Below are 19,903 nucleotides of genomic sequence, written 5' to 3'. Positions count from 1 at the left end.
GGATTCTGTGGACCAGATTTGTCAGAATTCGAGCCCATTTAATCCGGGTGGAATTCTCTGACAACCCTAGGTCTGATGCTGCAGCCCGTGACTTTTTGCATCGTCATTTTAGGTATGGCTAGAGCTAGAGGAATGAGAGATATTTGCCCCGTTTTGCATCCTAAATAAAATTCCAGACGCAAACGCTGCTCCTACCATTAGGTAGAGGGAGGTGGGATGTTTCAGGTGGGAGATTCTGGGTACCATTAAAAGCCCAGAAATGCTAGTTTTTCATTATATTTTCACTGCGTACATGCGTGGTGGGGAGGGAAGCGTTCAGATTTTCTACATCAGGCAATAGGTGGTATTACACAAATCTGATCTGCCAGATTTCTGCACTGTGATCAGACAGCTTCTCTGAACCCAAAGCCATGGGGTAAAATGGGTTTTATACCATACATGTCAACAGTCAGATAACATGACAAAAGCAAGCATTAATTAGCGTTCATTTACAACTTTCCCAGCATAGGATAACAGTACTTGCTCAGAGCAGCTGTCTGATCCAACCATTGGGTATGCCTGTGTGCTGTAAGTACTCAATAAAGTCTCCTTGTAAGCAAACCTGGATCTGGCTTATCATTATCTCGGCACCTCCAAACCTTAGCAGCCCACGGCTGGGGCATACGGTGTGCCATAGTATGTGCCATAGTAGATTTGATAGTCTTTAAAATCCACCTCCTCTGCTCAGGTAAACTGAAACGAGGCATTCACTTTGGGAAGCCTGTCTGGCCCAGGTCATCATAAAAATTAATATTATTGAAGGGTAATTCTTCAGAAAATACATGTCTGGGGCAAGTTGGACTCCCCAGGTGGGTGTGTTCGTTTTAGTTTAATTGAAATAGAGTTGGTGGTTTTCTTGTAGGGATGTACAAAAATCACTTACCTGTTCGCGGATTATGTTTATGGTGTGGGGGGGAGGCGTTCCGTCCCTCCCCCCAGAATCCTGGACAGGGGGGAGGCGCTCCGTTCCTCCCCCCCGGAATCCTCCGCGGCCGGTTGTGCTCCGCGGCAGCTCCGCGGAGCAGCTGGCCAGGCCCAGCCAGGCCAGAGCCGTCCGCAGCCGGATTTGTGGCCGCGGAGGGCTCTGGGGAAAAAAAAAACGTGTATGCAAATGGCGGTGGCTACGGCTGCCGCCATTTGCGTTCCTTATTTTTGACGTCTTAATCTACGTAAATATTTACGTAGACTAAGATGGCGAAAATAAGGGGAACGCAAATAGCATAGTGGACGCTATTTGCGTTCCCCTTATTTTCGCCGTCTTAGTTTACATAATTATTTACGTAGACTAAGATGGCCCAAAATAAGGAACGCAAATGGCGGCGGCCATAGCCGCCGCTATTTGCGTATGCTTTTTTTTGTTTTTTAACCCAGTCGTTTTAGGCTACGTAAGTTTTTACCTAGCCTAAAACGTCTGGGTAAAAAAAAAAAAAGTCGTAAGCAAATGGCGGCGACCGTAGCCGCCGCCATTTGTGTACGCCTTTTTTTTTTTTACCCAGATGTTTTAGGCTATGTAAAAACCTACGTAGCCTATCACATGTGTGTAAAAAAAAAAAAAACTGCAAATGGCGGCGGTGGCAGCCGGTCAGACCAGCCGCCGCAGCCGCCGCCACCGCTGCTGCCGAAGCTGCCACCAGAGCCGCTGCCGCCCAGAAGATCCGCCCCAGGTAAGTCTCGTCCCGGGGGGATCCGCGGGGGGGGCGGGGGGCAGGCCGTTCCGCCACAGATTTCGGGGGGCTGAATGCACTGTCATTTGGCCTCCCCGAGATCCGTGGCGGAATTCTCTGCCATCCCTATTTTCTTGTAGGGTTGTTGGACAGCTTTCCTGCATCAGTGGAGTTAAGACAGAAAAATGGGGAAATCCAAGACCATTCTGGATTTAAAGTTGTTTTAAAATGTTGTTTTAATGTTTTAATATAATTTTAATTGTATTATTTAATTACATTTTAACTTTTGTATATTTTAAAACGTTTTAATTGTATACGTTTTAATTTTTGTAAGCTGCCTTGTGCCCCTGTACTGGGGAAAAGGTGGGGAATGGTGGTGAAGATGATGATGGAGTGGGAAGGCCTTCGGGGCAGCCGGAAGAGGTATCGGAGGCCTGGGTGCCTCAGTCTCCTGCACATCTCCCAGGGCTTGGAAGAATCGTCTGTCACAGGTGGCTGCCAAGAAAGCTTGTAATGTCACTCATGGACCCCTGGATTCTGCAGGAGGACCTCCAACGGCCTCCCCTCGGCTGTCTCATTTGCATCATCTGCTCAGAGAAACTGTTCCTCTTCCACTTCCAGGCTCCGGTGACCTTTGAGGAGGTGGCTGTGCATTTCACGGAGGAGGAGGGGGCTCTGCTGGATCCAGGCCAGAGGGCTCCGCCCAGGGACGTCATGGAGGAGAATTATGGGAACCTGGTTTCTCTGGGTAAGGAATGGGGCTGCTCTGGATAAGGCTTCTTCTTTGCTGTGTTGACACATCCTGGAAGGTGGAATTGTGACTCTCCTTTTTCTGTATCAGAGCATTGTGAGGATGTCATTGAGGGCAAGAATGGCGTCCTTCTTTTAATCGTGTGCTGTGCAACAGGGGGTCGCTGGCTACTGAACTGCCGAGTACCAAAATGGCCAACATCGAATCATAGAATAGTAGGGTTGGAAGGGACCTATAAGACCACCAAGTCCACTCCCCTGCTCAATGCAGGAATCCAAGTCAGAGCAGCCCTGACAGATGGCTTGTCCAGCTTCATCTTGAATGCCTCCAGTGTGGGAGAGCCCAGCACCTCCCTAGGTCATGGGTTCCCTTGTCATATTGCTCTAACGGTCAGGAAATTTTTCCTGATGTTCAGCCTGAATCTGGCGTCCTGTAACTGGAGCCCTGAAGTCCCTTTTCCTGAGCAGCAGCAAGTCCAACTGAGGAAGGGCTTCCATTTATTTTCTCCAATCTTTACCTTGACAGTGGGCGTTATAAGGTTTATAAGGGCCTGGCCAGTGGAGACCCTTGCCTAGCTGATGGGAAACCATCTTCAATGCTCTTTTCAGGTCAAGGAAATCCAAAGGCATCTCCTCCTCTAGAGCAACCCCAACACTCCCACATCCTGTAGAAAGTGGATATTGCTCCCAGAAGGGCTGGCAGGGTAATAAGTCCCAGAAGGTTCCGGGGCCTGGTCTGAAGGCACAGGAGGCCGCCACCTTGTTGAAGCTAAGCAGGTCTGGGTCTGGTCAGTGTCTGGAGGGGAGACTGCGTGGGAACCACATGTAGCCTCCACAGTGAAAGAAAGGTGGGGTATAAATGTAATAAAATAAACGCAGATTTCGGTTGGACATCAGGAGAAACTTCGTGATGGCCAGAGCAGTCAGAAAAGGGAACCAACTGCCTGGGTAAGTGGTGAACTCTCTGTCCGTGGAAACAGAGAGTGGACAGCCATCGGTCAGGGATACTTTAAACTGGATTCCTGCCCTGTGCAGGGTGCTGGACTAATGGCCTAAATGGCCCCTTCCAGCTCTGGGATATTATGATTCTATAAAGTCACCTGGCAGAAAACCTGCTGCACCTATTTGTCTGAAAAACTGAAGGAACTGGGTACGTTTAGCCTTGAGAAAAACAGACTGAAGGGGGATTGGGAGAGCACTTCCCAAGAACCTAAAGGGTTGTCACGCAGAAGAGGGCTGCAACCTGTTTCCTATCATCCAAGACTGTAGGACACGAAATCACGGGCTGAAGTGGCAGGAAGACAGATTTTGGTGGGACATCAGGAAACGCTTCCGAAGGGTCAGAGCTGTCAGACAGCGGGATGAACCGCCTAGGGAAGTGGAGGGCTCTCCGTCCCCGGAGGTATTCAAGCAGAGTCTGGCCTCGACGGCCTAAATGGCCCCTTCCAACTTTTGGAAACCGAGGCATGGCTGAAAATTAGGCAGATGCTTGCTGGGTGTGTGTGTTTCCCTCTTGGGGAAGGGGGGGCTCTTTATTCTCCACTCCCCCCCACATACATACACACCCAGCAAAGCTGTTGCTTCTGCACCCAGGCACCCCCCCCCCGCCGTCTGCATAGTCCATGGGGAATGGGGTCAAACTTGGGGGGGGGGATTGACAGATTTTTGTGCAATACAAGCCATGCATCTGTTGGGGGGGGGGGTTTGACAGATTTTTGTGCAACAAAAGCCATGCATCTGTTGGGGGGGGGGTTGACAGATTTTTGTGCAATACAAGCCATGCATCTGTTTGGGGGGGGGGGTTGGCAGATTTTTGTGCAATAAAAGCCATGCATCTGTTTGGGGGGGGGAGTGACAGATTTTTGTGTAGTAAAAGCCATGCATCTGTTGGGGGGGGATTGACAGATTTTTGTGCAATACAAGCCATGCATCTGTTTGGGGGGGGGGGTTGGCAGATTTTTGTGCAATAAAAGCCATGCATCTGTTTGGGGGGGGGAGTGACAGATTTTTGTGCAATAAAAGCCATGCATCTGCTGGGGGGGGGGATTGACAGATGTTTGTGCAATAAAAGCCATGCATCTGTTTTTTTGGGGGGGGAGTGACAGATTTTTGTGCAATAAAAGCCATGCATCTGCTGGGGGGGGGGATTGACAGATTTTTGTGCAATAAAAGCCATGCATCTGTTGGGGGGGGGGGTTGACAGATTTTTGTGCAACAAAAGCCATGCATCTGTTGGGGGGGGGGATTGACAGATTTTTGTGCAATACAAGCCATGCATCTGTGGGGGGGGGGGGTTGGCAGATTTTTGTGCAATAAAAGCCATGCATCTGTTGGGGGGGGAGTGACAGATATTTATGCAATACAAGCCATGCATCTGTTTGGGGGGGGAGTGACAGATATTTGTGCAATACAAGCCATGCATCTGTTGGGGGGGGAGTGACAGATTTTTGTGTAGTAAAAGCCATGCATCTGTTGGGGGGGGAGTGACAGATTTTTGTGCAACAAAAGCCATGCATCTGTTGGGGGGGGAGTGACAGATATTTGTGTAGTAAAAGCCATGCATCTGTTGGGGGGGGAGTGACAGATATTTATGCAATACAAGCCATGCATCTGTTGGGGGGGGAGTGACAGATTTTTGTGTAGTAAAAGCCATGCATCTGTTGGGGGGGGAGTGACAGATTTTTGTGCAACAAAAGCCATGCATCTGTTGGGGGGGGAGTGACAGATATTTATGCAATACAAGCCATGCATCTGTTTGGGGGGGGAGTGACAGATATTTGTGCAATACAAGCCATGCATCTGTTGGGGGGGGGAGTGACAGATTTTTGTGTAGTAAAAGCCATGCATCTGTTGGGGGGGGAGTGACAGATTTTTGTGCAACAAAAGCCATGCATCTGTTGGGGGGGGAGTGACAGATTTTTGTGTAGTAAAAGCCATGCATCTGTTGGGGGGGGAGTGACAGATTTTTGTGCAACAAAAGCCATGCATCTGTTGGGGGGGGAGTGACAGATTTTTGCGCAATACAAGCCATGCATCTGTTTGGGGGGGGAGTGACAGATATTTGTGCAATACAAGCCATGCATCTGTTTGGGGGGGGGGAGTGACAGATATTTGTGCAATACAAGCCATGCATCTGTTGGGGGGGGAGTGACAGATTTTTGTGCAATTAAAGCCATGCATCTGTTTGGGGGGGGGGGTTGGCAGATTTTTGTGCAATAAAAGCCATGCTTTTGGGGGGGGGGGTTGGCAGATTTTTGTGCAGTAAAAGCCATGCATCTGTTGGGGGGGGATTGACAGATGTTTGTGCAATAAAAGCCATGCATCTGTTTTTTGGGGGGGGGATTGACAGATTTTTGTGCAATAAAAGCCATGCATCTGCTGGGGGGGGGGATTGACAGATTTTTGTGCAATACAAGCCATGCATCTGTGGGGGGGGGGGTTGGCAGATTTTTGTGCAATAAAAGCCATGCATCTGTTGGGGGGGGAGTGACAGATATTTATGCAATACAAGCCATGCATCTGTTTGGGGGGGGAGTGACAGATATTTGTGCAATACAAGCCATGCATCTGTTGGGGGGGGGAGTGACAGATTTTTGTGTAGTAAAAGCCATGCATCTGTTGGGGGGGGAGTGACAGATTTTTGTGCAACAAAAGCCATGCATCTGTTGGGGGGGGAGTGACAGATTTTTGTGTAGTAAAAGCCATGCATCTGTTGGGGGGGGAGTGACAGATTTTTGTGCAACAAAAGCCATGCATCTGTTGGGGGGGGAGTGACAGATTTTTGTGTAGTAAAAGCCATGCATCTGTTGGGGGGGGAGTGACAGATTTTTGTGCAATACAAGCCATGCATCTGTTGGGGGGGGAGTGACAGATTTTTGTGCAATACAAGCCATGCATCTGTTGGGGGGGGGAGTGACAGATTTTTGTGTAGTAAAAGCCATGCATCTGTTGGGGGGGGAGTGACAGATTTTTGTGCAACAAAAGCCATGCATCTGTTGGGGGGGGAGTGACAGATTTTTGTGCAATACAAGCCATGCATCTGTTGGGGGGGGAGTGACAGATTTTTGCGCAATACAAGCCATGCATCTGTTTGGGGGGGCACCCCCCCCACACCCCCCCCTTGCGGTAGCATGGCAGGGATCAGCCCCCTCCCTGGGCTTCCGCGGGGGCGCTGGGGAGGGCAGGCGCGTCTCTCTCGCACCCCGACGCCGCACCTCCGCTTCCGCGTCCCGCTCTGCCCCCGGAAGCCGCGCGAGCTGCTGTCCTTCGCCGGGGTGAAGGTGGGGGCGCTCAGTGCTGCCCCCCCGCCGTCCTCTTCGCTTCCTGCCTCGCCGGGCTGGGCGGCGCCCCCCCTTCTCTCCCGCCTGCGCGGCGCGGGGAGCGGGGCGCCCGGCCTCCTCGTGAGTTGGCGGGCGGAGGGCCGGAGGGCGGCCGGGGTGCCGGGTGGAAATCGCCCCCCAACAGGTCCGCCTCTCGCAGGAGCGCTGCCCGGACCGCCCACCCGCCTTTGCTCCGCCTGGTCTGCGGGCCCGCAGAGCGCCGGTCTCGGCCCTGCGGGCGCGGCAGGGACTCCAGGCGCTGCGCGGGGGGCGGGGAGAGGCGCCCCTCCCGGCGGGGTGCTCCGCGGCAGCTGCAGGGGCGCCCGGGCTCGCACGGGGCGCCACGCCGCCGGGCCCGGCTCGCGGCCCCGCCCGAGGCCAAGGGGGCCCTGCGGGCAGAGCGCAGCCCCCGCGCATCGGCGCCCCCCGCTCCCCCGCGGCGCGTCATTCGGGGGCCGCAGCCTCGCGCCCTGCAGCTCGGGACGGGGCCGCAGAAGCCAGCCCCCGCGTCCTGGCCGCGGATTGCGGGCCTGCACATGCTCAGAGTTTGTCTTGGGTCGGGGCTGGCGCACGCTTTGTTTTGCGCATGCACGGGATCGGAGGGTCCGGAGGGGCCTGCGAGGCCATCGAGCCCAACCCCCCGCTCAAGGCGGGAAGCCTGATCCCCAGGCGGCCCCCCGTCCAAGCACGAACCAGGGCTGACCCTGCTTAGCTTTCATGGCATCATAGAATAGTGGGGCTGGGAGGGGCCCCAAAGACCATCAAGTCCAACCCCCCGCTCACTGCAGGAATCCAAGTCAGAGCATCCCTGACAGGTGGCTGTCCAGCCTCGTCTTGACTGCCTCCAGCATGGGAGAGCCCACCACCTCCCTGGGTCATCGGTTCCATTGTCGTATTGCTCTAACAGTCAGGACGTTTCTCCTGATGTTCAGCCGGAATCTGGCTTCCTGCAACTTGAGCCCATTATTCCATGTCCTGCGCTCTGGGCTGACCTTGTAGGCCCCTTCCAACCCTACTACTATTCTAGTCTATTTTATTCTATTCTATGATCCTATTCTGTTCTAAGTGCTTGAAGAGCGCCACCCTATCTCCCCTCAGTCTTCTCTTCTGAAGGCTAAACATGCCCAGTTCTCTCAGTCTCTCCTCACAGGGCTTTGTTTCCAGTCCCCTGATCATCTTCGTTGAAGGAGTTAGGTGCATTGAGAGAAGAGACCCTTAGGAGGTGATGCGATAGCCAAAGATCTGAAGGGCTGTCACGCAGATGAAGCGGCCAGTTTGTTTTCTGTCGCTCTAGAGGTTACAGGGTCAAGTTACAAGGAAAAGAATCTAGACTAAGCTTTGAGAAGAACTTCCTGAGAGCAGGAGCTGTCCTGCCGGTGGACTCTCCTTCAGTGGAAGTTTTCTGGTAGAGGTTGGATGGGCCCATCGGGGTTAGCGTAGCTGCGGATATCCTGCATTGGCAGCACGGGGTGGGACTAGATGAGCTTTGAGGTCCCTTGCGACTCTAGGATTCTATGAACTTCCCTCCCACTGTTCCTCTTGCTTCTTGAGGCTGGAGCGAAGAAAGAATCCCATACAGCATTGATGGGGACCCTGATTCCATGTGCTACAGGATGGATAACATGAGATGTCAACGATCCTTCCGATTTGCACGCGAGCCTAAGGAGGGAGGAAAAAATCATCGTGCCTTGCCCACGTTCTCCTCCTCTCCTTTATGCATGCAGGGAGAGGGCAGCACTCTGAATTCTTCCATTTCACTTCGACACAAACCCACAACACCCTGTTCCATGAGTGGAAGGGGAAACGGCAAACTACTGTGCTCCCTTTTGCGCTTCCCTTCCTGTGGCCTTTTCCGCCGCCACCAGGTGGAAACCTTTTTCTCTCTTTCCTCTGGCTGCTTCCACCAAAGGCCTAAAAGTCTCTGGGTCTCAGGTATCTAGTTTTGGTAGAGTTGCGGGGAGAGCGGGTTGGCTGTTAGACGTGGAATTTGGAGAGTGCAAAGACAGCTGGTTGGCCACTGTGTGAACAGATGCTGGACTAGATGGACCCTTGGTCTGATCCACCAGGGCTGTTCTTACGTTCTTATGTTCTTGCCAACCTTCATCAACCCTTAGGAAAACCCCAAGTTTTTCCAGTGCAAGTTCTCCTTTCAGATCGTAATCAGAAGTGTGTGTTTGGAGAGGGTAGCGGCATTATGCATCAGGTGATCATACTTTCTTCTCCTTTCAGGGTCTGGTGACCTTCAAGGAAGTGGCTGTGTGTTTCACGGAGGAGGAGTGGGCTCTGCTGGATCCAGGCCAGAGGGCTCCGCCCAGGGACGTCATGCTGGAGAATTATGAGAACGTGGCCTCTCTGGGTAAGGATTCCTTTGGCCTTGTTTGAATTGCTCTTTATCACTGTAAGGATTGCAGCCTGGATATTGGTGACTGAGCTGTGTGCAATGGTATGTTTTCACTGCTATACTCGCAACTAGGGCTGTATGAGAAATTCGTTTCAGTCCGTTTTTGATCTGGATTTGCCTCCTTCGCATGTTCCGGACCGAAAACGGACTCTGATGCAAACTGCGGTCGAAGTCCATACATGTCCGAGCTTGCAATGTGATTTGCAGACAAAAAAAAATGTGCATGACAGCATGCATACATTTGCAAATGTACATGAAAAAATGCGTACTTTTAAAAAATGCACACAGGTACACTTTAGTCAATGGGACAGGAATGCATACATTTCAAAGGCACGTACAATTGATGCGTGCATTTGGAAAAATAGACCCCAAAATGCGCACAAATTTTCTTGTGAAAAGGAGAAGAAAAAAATAATCTGATGCTGGCTAAAGTCAGAAGTCCCTTCGAGATGGAATTTAGAGGACTTTTGGCAAGCTCAAGTTTTGCTGATTTTTGCATCCCTGCTCCCAACACAAGAGTAAGAATTCAAAAACAGGAATACCAATCAAAGGATCATTACAATAAATCATCTGCTGCCGATTTATTTCAAATCTTAATACAGCCACCCAAACAAACATTTAATTTCATTACAAAATAGGCAGCGTCAGTCGTTAAAACACAATATCAAGTGCCATTAATTTTGTCAGTTGTCAAGATACATAAGTCAGTGTCAGACACAATAAAATATACCAGATATTAATAACTGGTACAGTCAGCAGCAAATTTTTCAAAGGAACCAAGTGCAGGAAATAGCCAGATTTCTTACAAGTGTCAGTATAAAAAATGCTGGTGGAGAGATGTCAAGACAATGTTATTGAACTGTAGCACAGAGACCATCTACATAAAGTCTGGGAGACTCTAAATTTAAAGGGCTGGCTGGGGAATGCTGGGGGTTGTAGGACTTCTTTCTGTCTGAACATGCATAGGATTGTGCCCTAAAACAGATTTGGGTAGGGCTTTATAAGCAACAAGGCCTTCCATGCCTTGAGATCATACCGTGCCTTCAACTAACCAAGTTGTGTCTCCCCTTCTCACCAGGAGTGTCAGTAATATATATTCCTTCTCAGCTCTCCCGTCAAATGAAGCTAGCTTAGCTCTGCCATTTTGGCTCTACACCAGAACTGCGACAGATGAGCCCAGGCCTGGATTGGCACAAAGGCAGAAGGATCCCACAACCTTCTCCTCTCACCCTGGCAGAATTCCAGTTGTCTTTAAATAGGGGCATAAAAAGAGGAGGGGAGACCCGTGTGCAGGAAAAAGCAAGGAGAAAAGAAAATGGAGAAATCCCAGGTGCCTACAGAAAAAAGTTTTATTCTGGTTCTTTTATGTTGGTCCGACGCATTTCGGAAATATTGATTTCCTTCTTCGGGGGCTTACCTTGTAGTCAGTATGCTAAGACAGACAAACCTCATCGGTCTGATATTTCCAAAACGCGTCAGGCCAACATAAAAGAACCATAATGAAACTTTTTTCTATAGGCAGCTGGGATTTCTCCATTTTCTTTTCTTCTTGTTTTTTATATAGGACCATATAAAACCACCTTTGAAGGAAGATGAAGAGCACACACTTGGCGTTTCCCCTCCATGTGCCCCAAACCTATAAAATTTTACATGGTTCGGGTGTGTTGTTGGCTTAAAACTAGGGTGTTTCTCCCTCAACAGCCCAGAGATCCGGGTTTGGAAATTGCATCAAACAACCCAGGATTATTTGTGAAAGCGGAAAGACAGAGAAGCTGTTTGCATACACACTAATCCACACTCAGTGGTTGAGCGTGGGTTGTTTAAGGAACCGTGGGTTAGGATGTTGTCTGAACCCAGGACATTTTCTGCAAGGTGGCTTTTTAACCATGCAGTGTGGTTTATTTTTCTCGAACAAGTGACCTTGAGAACCCCTGATTTGTTGTTGAGTTGCTCAGGGTGGTTAACAAGCCACCCTGCATGGTTAACAAGCCACCCTGTGGAAAATGTCCTGGGTTTAGACAACACGCTAACCGACGGTTCAGCAACAACTCACACTCAACCACTGAGTGTGGATTAGCATCTTGTGTGAACCCAGTCAATGCGCTCCCTCGATCTGGTGTGGCCCCGACTAACCATGGTTTGTTTAACCCACAGTTAATTCTTAGGTGCAAACCAGGTCATTGTCATATTTTCAGTGCCAGGTGAAGAATGTCCTCTACTCACAGACATTTGATGGCATAAGATGGGGCTTTTAGTATCAGTTGTTTTATCAGATCCCGGGATCTTACTGTAACTGCTTTTTTAGCTGTTTTAAATTGTTTTTAAATTTTGTACGTTACAGCTGTTCTATTTTGTTTGTATTATTTTGTATTTGTGGGTTGTAATTTTTGTGAACTGCCCAGAGAGCTTTGACTCTATAGAAAATAGAGTCCGAGACTATGCCCAGGTCCTAGGGCCTGGTCTGAAGGCACAGGAGGCAGCCACCTTGCTGAAGCTAAGCAGGTGTGGGTCTGGTCAGTGCTTGGAGAGGAGACCACCTGGGAACTGCATGCAGCCCCCTTGAGTTCCACAATGGAAGAAGGGTGGGATATCAATGAAATTAATAAATGAATAAGTATAGAAATGAAGCAAATGAATGAATGAAATGAACGAAAGAAACATGATTTGTGTCACCTCCACATCTCCGTTTCCAAGTGGCATTTCAATCCATCCAAATGCCAGGCTAGTAATTTTGGATCCATGTGGTTGTTTTTGTTACGTCACCATGTGCAGGAGTTAGAAGAACTTGCCCTTCCCTTCTCTTGCCTTTTGGGAGGAGGGCACAGAAAGGGGTTGCTTTTGGAAAGCCTAAATATCACAGAGAGGAAGGCCAGGATCTCTTCTCGATCATCCCAGAGTGCAGGACACGGAATAATGGGCTCAAGTTGCAGGAAGCCAGATCCCGGCTGAACATCAGGAAAAACGTCCTGACTGTTAGAGCAATACGACAATGGAACCAATTCCCTAGGGAAGTGATGGGCTCTCCCACACTGGAGGCATTCAAGACGAGGCTGGACAGCCATCTGTCAGGGATGCTCTGACTTGGATTCCCGCACTGAGCAAGGCGGTGGACTCGATGGTCTTGTAGGCCTCTTCCAACCCTACTATTCTATGATTCTATGATTTTGTGGTCAGAAATAACTAGTCCATTTGCTTCCTCGAAAGGGTTTCCCAAACCTGAGCTCACCTCCTGGATCGAAGATGTCCAGGATGTCAAGGAGGAAGGGGGATTGGCAGCTATCTGCTCAGGTGTGTGGTTGGGTCGTTTCTTCGCTGGGAACAGAGGGGGGCAGGAAAACCAAGTGAGAATTAGAAACCAATGCCAGTCCTTAGGAAAGAGCATTTAAAAAATCACACATGCACACCTTTTACCATTGAGATAACCCTCAGCCCAGGCTCATCTCTAGCTTCTAAATGGAAGTTGCTGTGGATTGTCCTGCTTTCAAGTTTGGTTTGCAAAAGAATCACTAGTACAGAACCGTCCCAACTATATTTATATATTTATTTAATATAAATATATATTAAATATATTTTAAGAGAGAGAGCTTCGGCTATTGGGCGGTATAGAAATGAAATAAATAAATAAATAAAATATTTGATTTGTACCCCACCTTTCTTGCAAGAAAATGGCTTACAGAGAGCTTTGGCTATTGGGCGGTATAGAAATGAAATAAATAAATAAATTACAATCATGGGAACGAAAACATTTTTTAAATAACACTTGATCAATACTTGTTTTAAACAATAATAAACTGAGAGCCAGTGTGGCGTAGTGGTTAGAGTGTTGGACTGGGACTCAGGAGACGGGGGTCCAGGTCCCCAGTTGGTCGTGAAGCTCACTGGGTGACTTTGGGCCAGTCGCTGACTCTCAGCCTAACCTACCTCACGGGGTTGCTGTGAGGTTTAAAATGGAGAGGAGGAGGAGGATTATGTACGCCGCCTTGAGTTCCTTGCATGAAAAAAGGGAGGGTACAAATATAATACATACATACAGTACATACACATTAAAAACAACGATAACAGAATAAAAAGAACACCTGACCCAAGCGACCTTTTTACATATCAAAGGCCTGCTTGAATAAGAATCTCTTTGCCTGCTGGTAGAAGGACAGCAGAGAGGAAGCCAGCCTAGGCCTGGGAGCAACCACCGAGAAGACCCTCTGTCATGTTCCCACCAAATGTACATCTCAAGGCAGTGGGACTGAAAGGAGGGCCTCTCTCAAAGACCTTAAAACCTGGGCAGGCTCATTTGGGAGAAGGCGGTCTTTCCGGTAGCCAGGTCCTAAGCTCTGTAGGGCCTTAGAAGTCATACACAGCATTTTGAATTGTGTCCGGTAACCAATGAAGCTGTTGTAACAAGGGAGTCGTGTGCTCCCTGTAACTGTCAGGGTGGAAACTGAGCCGATAGAACCCCAGAGCAGTTCTGATTCTGAGGAGGATCAGCAATCCGTGGGAGAGGAACCAGCTCATCCCTCACAGGCACAGCAGCTGGCAGAGATTCCTCCTGCCGGCATTCCTGAGATAGATAGTGACCCTGGCAGTGAGAGAGTGCGGGAGGGGGGCTTTCTAGACGCTCGACGCAGATGCAGGGAGTGACGAGCGATGGAGGGTGTGGAAAGGAGGTGTAGCGCCTGTTTGGCGCGCAAACAACGGCCGCCTCCCGTGGACCCAAGGGAAAGAGGGAGGATCTCTCCCTAGCCCATAAGTTCAGGGTCTTCAAGTGACTCTCCTTCAAACGGGGATCAACTGCCTACTTGGCGCATAGGCCACTCTGCTGTTCCTTGCTTAGTCGCTGGTGATTAGCATCTGAAAGAGTCATTAAGCTGTAAAACGATTAAAGCCTTGAAAAGAATCCTTCCGTCTGTGTCTTGAGTTGGTTATTGGAGTCTACTGAAAGAGGCCGGCAGGGCGCTCCTGAGCCCCTTCAACAGTCTGGCCGCAGCTGAAGTTTCCAAATAGCCCCATGTAGAGGGTGTTGCAGTAGTCCAAGTGGGACGTAACTAAGGCATGCATGACCATGGCCAGATGAGATAGCTCTAGGACTGGGTGCCATAGGGTATCTTGTTTTCCAGGAACCAACCTCAGAGCCCGCGCTCTGAGGTCGGTTCCCGGAGAACCGACGCCCCCCCCCCCCCCCGCCTCCGAGGCAGTGCAGAACAGCCCCGTCCTCTGCACTCACAAGAAACAACAAAATGACATCGAACAGGGATAAATGCCAAGTTCTGCACTAGGAAAAAGAAACCAAATGCATGGTTACAAGGTGGGGGATACATGGCTCAACAACACTACAAGCAAGAAGGATCTTGGAATTGCTGTAGGTCGCAAGCTGGATATGAGCCAACCATGTGATGTGGCTGCAAAAAAGGCCAGTGCTATTTTGGGCTGCATTAATAGAAGCATAGCTTCCAAATCCCGGCAAGTACTAGTTCCCCTCAACGCAGCACTGGTTAGGCCTCATCTGGAGTACTGTGTCCAGTTCTGGGCACCACACTTTAAGAAGGATGCAGACAAGCTGGAGAGGGCCCAGAGAAGGGCAACAGAGATGATCAGGGGACTGGAAACAAAGCCCTGTGAAGAGAGACTGAAAGAACTGGGCATGTGTAGTCTGGAGAAGAGAAGACTGAGGGGAGGTAGGATAGTGCTCTTCAAGTACTTGAAAGGTTGTCACAGAGAGGGAGGCCAGGATCTCTTCTCCATCATCCCAGAATGCAGGAATAATGGGCTCAAGTGACAGGAAGCCAGATTCCGGCTGAACATCAGGAAACACTTCCTGACTGTTGGAGCAATACGACAATGGAACCAGTGACCCAGGGAGGCAATGGGCTCTCTCACGCTGGAGGCATTCAAGACGAGGCTGGACAGCCACCCATCAGGGATGCTCTGGCTTGGATTCCTGCACTGAGCAGGAGGTTGGACTCAATGGTCTTGTAGGTCCCTTCCAACCCTACTATTCTATGATTCTAAGAGGAGCATGGAGCGGCCGAAAAGGGGCATTCCTAGGTGCGTTCCAGGGTGGGGAGGGCGGAAATGCCTGTTCGACACATCCAGTGTGTCGTACAGCAGCCTCCTTCCCTGCTCAGCCCTCCTGCAGCTAGACAGCCACAATCTGCTGCCTAGCCAAAAATGCAGGGCAGGGGGGAGCGTGGAGGGAACGATCCCCTCCGCGCTTCGCCTGCCCTGCATTGGATAGGCGGTCGCCTCCGAGTTCAGAGGCGGCCGCCTATCTGGATAGGATTGTGCCCTAAGATAATTATGTACAGTGTTTATAAATAAAGCACTTGATGGGACACATCCAGTGATAAAGGGAGTGAATATTTCCTGTCCCTGTATCCTGTTTATAACAGTCATATCAATATCAGAACAACCATATCAGTCATAATCGTATAAGGCAGCGGTCCCCAACCTTTTTGGGACCAGGGACAGGTCCGTGGAAGACAATTTTTCCACGGACCGGGGAATTGTGATTCATGAATTGTGATTCATTTGTCATATACGTTATACCAGGGGTCCCCAACCCCCGGGTCGCAGACCAGTACCGGTCCGTGGCCTGTTAGGGACCGAGCCGCAGTAGGGGTGTGGAAACCTCCCTTACCTTGGGTCCATGGGGGGGGGCATCTGTTCCCCCTCTCCCCGGAATCCTCGTCGGCCCTGGACTCACCGCGGAGCTGCTGGCCAGCTCCGGCCAGGGGAGGACTTCTGGCCACTGGGACGCAAATGGCGTCTGCATATCGGACGCCATTGACGTCTCTGTTCTTTGCAGTAATAGGCTATTACTGTAAAGAACAGGGCCAGAGCCCTGACTCGCCAGGACTCGCCGCAGAGCGGAACCGGCTAGGGCCGGTGAGGATTCCGGGGTGGGGGGGAGGGACGGATCGCCTCCCCCCCCCGCAGACCCAAGGTGAGTGGGGGTTCCCACACCTCTACTGCGGCCCGGTCCCTAACAGGCCACGGACCAGTACCGGTCCATGGCCCAGGGGTTGGGGACCCATGGTATAATGTATATGACAAATGAATCACAACTATTGGTGCACATCAAAATATAAGAGAAATGAATATCTGCATTTATAAACAATCGTATCAACTTCATAACAAGCCTATCAGTCATAATCGTATCAGTCTACGGAACTGGTATATTCTCGTTATTAAGACACTGTTATGACTGTTATAAATGCTATACGGGCATTGGAGTATTCCCTCCCTTTATAATTGGATGTGTACCACAAAGTGCTTTATTTATAAACACTGTATAAAATTATTGGTTCTGTTAGGTCCCTTATTTGTTTATTTATTTACAATATTTGTATTCCGCTCCATATCTAAAACAGATTTCGGGGCAGTGAACCGAAAAGGTAAAATAGTAAAAGGATAAAAAAAGGATTCTCAATTCCACTCATAACCAAGTATTCTTTTGTTTTTTTCCATTAGGTGATGAACAGGGTAGCTATCATTCTTGGGCGCCATACTGGATCTCATCAAGAACAGCCAAACATAAAATGGAGGAAGACCGGTTTGGAGATGAAGAGGCATCAGGGAGGCAGGAGAGAATCAAAGCAGAGAATGGGAGTGAGAAATCTATTTTTAGCCAAGCTGATGACTTCAGTCAAATCCCACTCCAGAAAGAACATCAGAAGGGGAAGAGAAAGAATAAGTGCCCTTCATGTGGAAAAACATTCTGTTCTAAATCTAAACTTAACTCACATTGCAGAATCCACACGGGAGAGAAACCATATATATGCAGGGAGTGTGGAAAGAGCTTCATTAATAGCACACACCTTACTTCACATCAGAGAAGTCACACAGGAGAGAAACCATATCCTTGCTTGGAATGTGGAAAGAGCTTCAGTCAGAGTTCAACCCTCACTAAACATCAGAGAACGCACACAGGGAAGAAACCATATAAATGCTTGGAGTGTGGAAAGAGCTTTAGTCAAGGCTCACATCTTACTTTGCATCAGCGAATCCACACAGGGGAAAAGTCTTATAAATGTACGGAGTGTGGAAAGAGTTTCCGTCAGAGAACACACCTTATGTCACATCAGAGGACTCACATAGTAGAGAAAACATTTAAATGCTTGGAATGTGGAAAGAGTTTTTCTCAGAGCACGTCCCTCACCAAACATCAAATAATTCACAAAGGGGAGAAGCCATACAAATGTTTGGCGTGTGGAAAGAACTTCAGTCAGAGCAAACACCTTACTTCACATCAAAGAATTCACACAGGGGAAAAACCATACAGATGCTTAGAGTGTGGAAAGAGCTTCAGTCAGAACTCAAGCCTCACTTCACATCAAAAAATCCATACTGGTGAGAAACCATATAAATGCTTGGAGTGTGGAAAGAACTTCAGTCATAGTGCACATCTAACTCAACATCAAAGAATCCACACAGGGGAAAAACCATACACATGTTTAGAATGCGGAAAGAGCTTTAATACAAGCACAAGCCTCACTTCACATAAGAGAGTTCACACAGGGGAGAAACCATATAAATGTCTGGAGTGTGGAAAAAGCTTCAGCCATAGCACGTACCTTACTTCACATAAGAGAATTCATACTGGGGAAAAACCATACAAATGTCCGGCATGTGGAAAAAGCTTCAGTCAGAATACACATCTTACTTATCATCAAAGAATGCATACAGGGGAGAAGCCGTACAAATGCTTAGAGTGTGGAAAGAGCTTTAGTCAGAGCTCACACCTCACTTTGCATCATAGAATCCACACCGGAGAGAAACCTTATAAATGCTTGACATGTGGAAAGAGCTTCAGTAATAGCACATACCTCACTTGCCATCAAAGAATCCATACAGGGGAGAAGCCATATAAATGCTTTGAGTGTGGAAAGAGCTTCAGTCAGAGTACAAGCCTTACAACACATCAAAAAATCCACAGAGGGGAGAAACCGTATTCTTGCTTTGAGTGTGGAAAGAGTTTCAATTGCAGCTCAAGCCTCACTTCTCATCAGAGAATCCACACAGGAGAGAAGCCCTATAAATGCTTGGAGTGTGGAAAGAGCTTTCGGTGGAGTGCACACTTTACAGCTCATCAGAGAATCCACACCGGTGAGAAACCATATACATGCTTAGCATGTGGAAAGAGTTTTCGGTGGAACACACACTTTGCATCCCATCAAAGAATGCACATAGGGAAGGCACCATAAAATGACCAGACCATGTTAGAAGCATTTATAATACTTTAGACCTTGCTTGACTTCAAAAGAAAAGGCCTGTGAGTTGAACCTTCCTAAAACTCAAACGACCCACTACTAAAGACTGTTCAATCTTTAGCTAAACCATTACAGTAATTCAGGCCTGATTCTGTTCTTCATTATTGCTATAATGTATTCTTTCTAAATATTGAGCCCCGTGTGGTGCAGAGTGGTAGGCGGCGGTATTGCAACCAAAACTCTCCCCACGACCTGAGTTCGATCCCAGCGGAAGCTGGGTCCCAGGTAGCCGGTTCAGGTCGACTCAGCCTTCCATCCTTCCGAGGTTGGTAAAATGAGTACCCAGCTTGCTGGGGGAAAGGTGGTCACGACTGGGGAAGGCAATGGCAAACCACCCCGCTACAGTCTGCCGTGAAAACGCCAGCGTAAGCGGCGTCCCTCTAGGGGTCAGTAATGACCCGGTGCTTGCACATTCTTTCTAAGCTCCAAATATAGACAGAGATTCATTTGGAAGAGTGACCGTATTTTTATATATATAAATATTTGTATTTCATTCATTTAAATAATAATACACAATCAACAACATTAACCACATAATCCAACAACAAAAGGATAATAAATCAAGTACATAAGAAGAGCCCTGCTGGATCAAGCCAAGGGTCCATCTAGTCCAGCATTCTGTTCACACAGTGGCCAACCAGCTGTCGACCAGGAACCCATAAGCAGGACACAAGCACAACAGCACCCTCCCGCCCATATTCCCCAGCAACTGCTATACATAGGCTCACTGCCTCTGATACTGGAGGTAGCACATAGCCATCAGGACTAGGTGATAGCCTCCTCCAGGAAATTGTCGAATCCCCTTTTAAAGCCATCCAATTGGTGGCCATCACTACATCTTTCCATAGCTGAACTATGCGCTGTGTGAAGAAGTCCTTCCTTTTGTCTGTCCTGAATCTCCCACCCATCAGCTTTATGGGATGACCCCCAGTCATTCATTAAGGGGCATTGCAGTGAGTTCCAGAGAGTCCAGTGGAGGGCGAACTGGAGTATTACACCATCCAAACATGTCTTTCCACAGCTACATCACTTACAGAGCAATCCGATGGTTGTGTCTGTGGTGGCATAGGATGCTGTGGGTCTCCTCCTCTACACCCATAAACAGCTGTGAGCATGAAGGAGGAGTTCAGATCATGCAGCTTTACACACCCACCCACACAGCTGCCATGGAAACTGTCAGGTTTCCCAATCCTCCCAGCGCACACGCTCAGGCAGTCTGACACCGGACACCCAAATCAGCAAGATTTCTTTATTGCAGGGAATGCCACGGCAAAAGCTTAATGGTTACACTCTTCAGAAATCATATAGCTGATGGTCAGTAGCTATAGGCTATATGTAATTCCAGAACAGTCCAAAACTAAACGCTACTACCGTGACTCAGATCCTCGATATGGTTTCTCTGTTGCCATCTCCATGGCTCTGAACACAAGGGAAGGGTCTGTGGATTCCTGGGTACCTAACCTAGAC

General features: G+C 49.0%; 1 protein-coding gene across 2 annotated transcripts; it reads left to right on the top strand.

Annotated features, from left to right (window-relative positions):
• Positions 1 to 6,708: 6,708 nt before the first annotated feature.
• On the top strand, positions 6,709 to 18,887 carry LOC146356551 (uncharacterized). Of its 2 annotated transcripts, XM_084841180.1 has the most exons (4): positions 6,731 to 6,853; positions 9,002 to 9,128; positions 12,378 to 12,461; positions 16,638 to 18,516. In XM_084841180.1, exons 2-4 carry the CDS (start codon positions 9,095 to 9,097, stop codon positions 18,368 to 18,370), a joined length of 1,851 nt encoding a protein of 616 aa, XP_084697306.1. In that variant the 5' UTR covers positions 6,731 to 6,853; positions 9,002 to 9,094; the 3' UTR covers positions 18,371 to 18,516. The 2 variants fall into 2 exon arrangements, with proteins under 2 accessions (XP_084697305.1, XP_084697306.1); XM_084841179.1 differs by lacking the exon at positions 12,378 to 12,461 and having other exon boundaries at positions 6,709 to 6,853; positions 16,638 to 18,887.
• The last annotated feature ends 1,016 nt before the right edge of the window (positions 18,888 to 19,903 follow it).

The sequence above is a fragment of the Heloderma suspectum genome, chromosome 2, assembly GCF_057233095.1.
Source record: "Heloderma suspectum isolate Gila_16-S chromosome 2, 16-S_ref, whole genome shotgun sequence".
Classification (NCBI taxonomy): domain Eukaryota; kingdom Metazoa; phylum Chordata; class Lepidosauria; order Squamata; family Helodermatidae; genus Heloderma; species Heloderma suspectum.
Note: the sequence above shows the minus strand (reverse complement) of the source record. Positions and strands in the feature narration are given on the sequence as shown.